This window comes from Pinus tabuliformis, chromosome 4_1 (assembly GCF_031772625.1).
Source record: "Pinus tabuliformis cultivar Carrire ecotype Pingquan chromosome 4_1, CPIR1, whole genome shotgun sequence".
NCBI lineage: Eukaryota > Viridiplantae > Streptophyta > Pinopsida > Pinales > Pinaceae > Pinus > Pinus tabuliformis.
The window spans coordinates 170,791,886-170,798,454 of record NC_142303.1 but is presented as its reverse complement, the minus strand read 5'-3'; the positions used below and the strand labels follow the sequence as shown (position 1 = coordinate 170,798,454).

Here is a 6,569-nt window from a genome sequence, read left to right as displayed (position 1 = left end):
TGAGTTTTAGAGTTGTGGGACCACAAAGAACCCAAGTGGGCCCAGATTAGGTCAAGGGTATGGAGTTGATCAACCAAGGAGGGTCTTGACCTGATGAGGGAGGAGAATAGGATCAAAGGACTAATTTTCTTTGAGAGTTGAATGCAATGATCCAAATGAGGACACTAATCCACATCAACCTAGGGCAAGAATTGGTCTTATGGCTAAGTCTTGCTATATCTCGAGATTCCACTATTAGATTTGCTTGAAACTTGGAGGACCTCTATATATAACCCCAACACATAATTGAACCAAAAATTGAGGTGTTTGGATCGTTAGAAATGAATTTGATTGATGCCCTAGATGATCTATTAAGGTTAAGCCTAGAAGGAGAGGAAAAGGTGAGAAAAATAATATTTTGAGTGACCACCAGTGGTTGGATCAGTGCCTTGCCTTTGGGAGAGATGGATTCAAGGTGAATTTGTGATTTGGATAGACTATACCTAATCAAGGAGACTTCTAGGCAACTTCACATGGAAATTAAGGCATGAGAGCAGCTACCAGAAGATTTTATACTTTGATGTACAAGAATTGATGACTTATCAAGGTCTATTCAATGGAAATTAACCTCTAGGTACATCCATTTGTTATACATGACACATGTAACATATGCAACACTATAATAGATAAAAAATTCCTGAATTTCGCATAGATTAGACACAATTTCAGACCTAGATAGTGAAAATCCTAGCAACATTCATGTGACAAGTTAAAATTAAAGAATTTACATGAAAATAGCACTTACATGTACAACAAGTATATACAATCTTCAAATAAAGACAAATTTGAAGCTCCAATATCAAGAAAATAATATCCAAACATCAAAATTCATCCATGAAACCAAACTTGTCCTCCAAAAGGGAATGTGAAATTCTCAAAGAGCTACTAAACCCAAACAAGTGATGATTAGAGGATGAATGAGCCTCTCATCAATTTATATCCTCTCTAAAGGGTTTAAATTTCCCAATTAGGCCTAATTAAGCCCCAAATAATAAAATAATGTGCAATAATAACATCGATTGGTGACAAGCCCACCAAGATAACTCAATAACATAAAACAAATCCTCTCAAGAGGGTAGAATAATCAATATAATGAGTCGTTGGGCCATTGAGAAGGCCTAATGAAGTCCAAAGTGTGCCATGGTGAGGAAATGGACTCCAAACATAGTGGACAAGGGGTTGGCCCCTTGATATCCAAGCAGGTCATATGTGGTGTCACCAAGTGGATGTGGGGATAGTATGCCATTGGCATGGGTCTCCAAGTGGATAAATAATGCATATAAACCATGTGTAAGGGCTATGATGATGACATAATACCTCCCTTTTTCTCCTGTGGTGAGACATATCCTCATTTGGACCCTGGAACCTCTATCAAATGTGTGGTACAAGTGTGGAGTTGACTAGGCATGGTGCTCTAGGTGCATCATCCTCATCCAAAAGGTGGAGCACAAGAAATCATTGAATGGTGTTGGGGATCCATGAAGTACTTTATGCTATGGTGGAGGCCCATGGCTCTCAACGCTCACCCTACAAGTGCCAATGTAGCCCTTTGGAGGGCTTGGACCCCGTATACGGAGACCAAATATCAAATGGAGACCCACCTACAATCCTGCATAAGATCCAATGCATCCCCTTTCCCTCAAGTACAACAAATCATTAGAATAATCAAGAAAAAGAGCTTACAAATAATGAAATCAAGTGGGCAATTCATGGCGCCATGCCCTTCCATAGTGGGCTTTGGCTTGTACAAGCGTCTCCAAGCTCAATAAGGGGGTTAACCAAGGACCCTATTAGGTGGTTTCAACCTTTAAAGAGGGTTACATGTCCATGGTACATCCATCAGTGGGTAGGTGGCATGTGATATAGTGGTGAACGGAGTGGGGATTGGGGTAAGGATCTAGGCCCATGTCATGGTACAAGCGTAGCTATAATGAGGGAATCCCACACTTGGGTACATGAGTGTAGGAGGGAGAAAATTGTGGTACATGATATACTTCATCCTTTATTTTTCCACCCTTATTCATATGCATTTTTCCTTTGATTGATTTTTCTTCATAACTGCCCGGGGCTCTAGGGGATGACAACATGATGTGTAGGATATAGCAGTAGGTACCCCCTTTTAAGGTGGGGAATTTCTTTTCCCACCAAGTATTGGGATAATCATGGGTTCCTTAATGTGAAGGGGGATCATCTAGGGCCCATAGGAACTAGGATGATGGCCATAAATAAGGGGTGGAGCTCATGTTTGGCTTTTTCCCAGTGCTAAATTTGTATGTCTCGACCAAATTTTTCATTTTGTGGTATATTTTTTTATTGAGAGTGACCAAATTATTCATGTTCTTTTATTTTCAGCTGCATTAATCTTTAGGGCATTGTTTGAGGCCCAATCTAGAGTGTGGAAAAAGCGAGGTGGAGGCTAACCCTATGTGGACCCAAATGGGAAAAGTAATGACTGGGGTTAAAATGAGCAAAGGGAAGTGATGTATATTGTGTCAGGAAATGAGACCACGCTACCAAAATTGAGATTTCCCAGGTAGTTTCAACCCTAAAACTAGTTCTGGATTTAAGACCTCTGTGGTTTATTGCTTTCGATTTAGTTTCCGGAGAATCCACAGTAAGAAACCTTTTATGCCAACATTTCGAATCCCAACTGGGATCCATCATCAGGACAACTTGAATGCTTAATAGAAGAAGAGCTTAGCCTGAGCTAAGCTCTTCTTCTATCAAGCATTCAAGTTGTCCTGATGATGGATCCCAGTTGGGATTCGAAATGTTGGCATAAAAGGTTTCTTACTGTGGATTCTCCGGAAACTAAATCTAAAACTAGTTGTTAGTAAAGGAGATCCCACAGGACTAGGATACAACGCTAACCACAAAATTGATTAGAGGAGAAAAGAGTACAAAGCTAGCCCACTCTTTTTTTTGAATCCCAACACCAATCCATGCCCAAAAGTGTGCATGATAAATAAAATAATTCAATCAACTACACTAATGAAAATCCATACCTTCAGGGTTGGGAAGCCTGCCTTCAAACATACGGTCATTACAGATAGTCGAGGGACCACATGGTTGGCTCAGGTGGAAGAAGTAATGGCACATCGAGCTATCTGGTGGATGAAAGGGGCTATTTTTTGTCGACTAAGGACGATCTAGGAGAAATAATTTCTCCTATGACACCACCCACAGATGTTGGGTAACATTTGGATCCAACTGGGGCATGAGCTCTCGGAAGAGTGCATGAGAGTACTCGGACATGAGGTCATGAGAACACCAACAATCTCTTGGGACTAAAGACCTGTTACCTACACATATCAAAGACTGAGCATGTTGATTTTTGAGTAGCTTGGGGGTACTCCAAGCCCTAGGGTTTAGGGATTGGCAGACAAAGCACCACAAGAGTTACTTGTCAACTTGGAACCCAAGGTAGGGGTTTTTCACCCATCAGTATTTGGGCCAAAACCATGAATAATTTGAGCTTGAACAAATTTGAGGTGATAGATCTTGGTGTGTCGATTCAAATGCTCCAAAGATCACTAAAATTGGAGCTCTATTAATGAAGTTATGAATTTTTGAAGTTGTCATTAATATTTGGACAAGACAAGTCATGTAGGCTTGAGGAATTCGTCCAATAGACATGACCCTTCATCAATTCGTGGAGCCCTTCTATTTGTTTATAAATAGGAGGTGAGAGGAGGTCATTTAGATCATCCATTTGTGCAACACAAACACAAGAGACAAGCTCGTTCGAGGAGGTCAATCAATGTTTTAGCCGCAACAAGGAGGGACAAAACAACATGGGAATTGGAGGTTATTTTAGGGTCATTTTGTGAAGGTTGATTTGTTGTTAAGAGGGCTGAGGACCTATTCTTGAAGGTCAAGGCTAGGGAGGCTTGTTTAAACATCTGTTGGGGCATGAACTGTGGGAAGAAAACTCTGTTTGGGAAGAATGAAAGTTACAGGTATGTTGTGTGGTAGGCCACAGGCCATAAAACCATAGCAAGGCACTTGCGTGGGTCTGTTTTGGGGTTGTATTGTGCCCTAATATGCAGAGTGGAAACAGAGGGATTAGGGATTGAAGTTTGTTTGAGGATTGTTCAATGATTTTTTTAGCATTGCTGCAGTGTGCCAAAATTCCCTAACCAGGACCAATCAAGGGAAGTGTGATACAACAGATTTGGAGTTAAGGTTGTTTTTTGTTGGGTCAATGTGTTGACCAGTTTTGGATCAAATTGTAGAGTAGTCTGTGGGAGCCAAGTGTTGGAGTTGTCTTCGGTGAGAATAAACTCCAACTAGGTGCAGATCTTGCAGTGAATGTTTGGGCATCTTTGGACTATTTGAGGGCATCGTGTGGATGTCCAAAGTAGCCCTAGACAAGCTATCTTGAAGTGACAAAGAAGAGATGGAGGTTGGGTGAATATTGGTGCAGAAAGGGAAGCACTTTGATGGACTAAAGTGACTGCTATCCTGGAAGATTGGAGCTTGGGAATTGGCCAACATAGAGAGAAAATTGATGAGCCCAGGTACATGTAGTAGAAGTGACTTGCAGTAGTGTTAGGTGGCAGACCTCTTGGAGTCTCGATGTGTTTTCCTTTTGAAGGAATAAGGGGAAGCTAGTGAGCAGTACAGAAGCGAATGACCAATAGGACAAGATACGACATAGAAGTTGCAATGAAGTTTGTCATTGTATCTTGTATACCATAGAATGTTGTATTTTCAGATTGGTTTAATATAACGAAGATTGGGTTTTACATTATTGTACAATTTTTTTAAGAGTTGTGTATACTTGTGTATATGTGATTTACTGCTTTATATTTTCTGTTGTGCAAAGTAATTCTTGTTGAGATTCTTGGTTTGGTAGTGTTAGCGATTTTAAGATTATAACCTAAACCCAAGATCGTGGAAATTCAACATGGTATCAGATCATGTCAGATCTACTTTGGAATTATAGAATCAAAGTTGTGCATAGTGAAGTACAACTTAAGAGGGATTTGGAGATATTGTAGGTGACAATTTCAAAGTTGCAAGCTGGTATCTGTTATGATGACATGTTGGAGAGGTTGAACAACTATATTCCATGGAAGGAAAGGATCAAGTTGGTCTTGCAGGTCAACAGGATCTGGGAATTTTCCGAGAAATCCATCAAGAAGCCAACCAACCCAAAGGAGTTGGGAGTGTATGAGGATTTGGATACGAGGGCGAGATTGATCATCCTAGATGGTGTGAAGGATGCCTTAATACCTCATTTATCCAGGAAGAGCATCGCATATGAGATGTGGATGGCTCTTCAAAATTTGTTTCAGAATAAGAAGGAGAACTGGGTATTAGTATTGGAGGATAAGTTGAAGTCCACCAAGATTATAAAGGGTGAAGGCATGCCTTTGTATCTGATGAGATTGTCTCAAGTAAAATATGTTCTTGCTACCATTTGTGTGACTATTTTAGATGGAGATATGGTCAGGATTGCCTTGAGAAGGTTCACCAAGGAATGGAATCCCTTCATCAAAGGAATTTTTACCAGAGCGAAGTTTCCAGACTAGAATAGGCTATGGGATGACTTCATTCAAGAAGAATTGTGAGACAATGATCTTCATCCAATGAAGAAAACTTTTAATGATGATGTGGAACTTGCAACATGAATGAAGGGTAAGAAGAAGAAGGACTTGAGTAAGGTTAAGGGTTTCAACTATGGCGATATGGGTCATTTTTTATCGAGATGTACGATGAAGAAGAAGGGAGATGAAGAGAAGAAGAAAGGAAAGCAAGTTTTCGTTGTTGCCACTTTTGCCAAGATAGATGATCTTACCAAAATATTGAAGGAGGAGGAGTTTTCTATAATCTCTCATTTCTTGCAGGTTACTATAAATGAGGATGGATGGTACGTGGAAAGTGGTGCAATGAAACATATGATAGGGTCACAGGAGGTTTTTGATACTTTAGCTGAACGAGACTCAAAGTTTCAGATGGTGTTGGGTGAAAAGAGCCAGTTAGAGATCCAACGATCGAGATTTGTGCCATTCAGGATGGAGAGAGGACATGTGATGCAGGTTCAGGATGTTCTATTTGTACCAGAACTCAGATATAGCGTGATCACTATCTCGAGGATTGAGAAGAAGGATTTTGATGTCTTGTTCCAGGATGGGAAGGCAAGACTCAAGCTTAGAGGCTCTAGCTCCGTTGGTATCGTGCTTGGAGTTAGATAGCATGGTCTATATAAGCTGATGGGAAAACCTATGGATCATGAGAGTCAAGTGGAGTAGGTGAAGGTTCCAAAGAAGCAGGTGTAGGTTCCAAAGAAGCAGGTGCAAGTGTAGGCTTCAGAGGAGCAAGTATAGGTTCCTTAGAAGAATATTCACCTTTTGGAGAAGAATGTCGAGATTCCAAAGACTCGGAGGGAGTCAAGTTCTAAAGGGAGCTTATAGATTCAAAGGGAGAATTTTCAATCCAATAAGAGCATGTGGTCAGTGGGGAGAAAAGGTGCTCCAATAGTTACCAAGAATTAATCATAGAGAGAGTGGAAGACATTACATGAT

The 6,569-nt window shown here is 40.6% G+C and overlaps 1 protein-coding gene across 1 annotated transcript; it reads left to right on the top strand.

Annotated features, from left to right (window-relative positions):
• The first annotated feature begins 5,675 nt into the window (after nt 1–5,675).
• On the top strand, nt 5,676–6,239 carry LOC149174721 (uncharacterized). Its single transcript, XM_089420944.1, has one exon. The coding sequence runs from the start codon at nt 5,676–5,678 to the stop codon at nt 6,237–6,239; it is 564 nt and encodes a 187-aa protein (XP_089277070.1).
• Nucleotides 6,240–6,569: the final 330 nt, after the last annotated feature.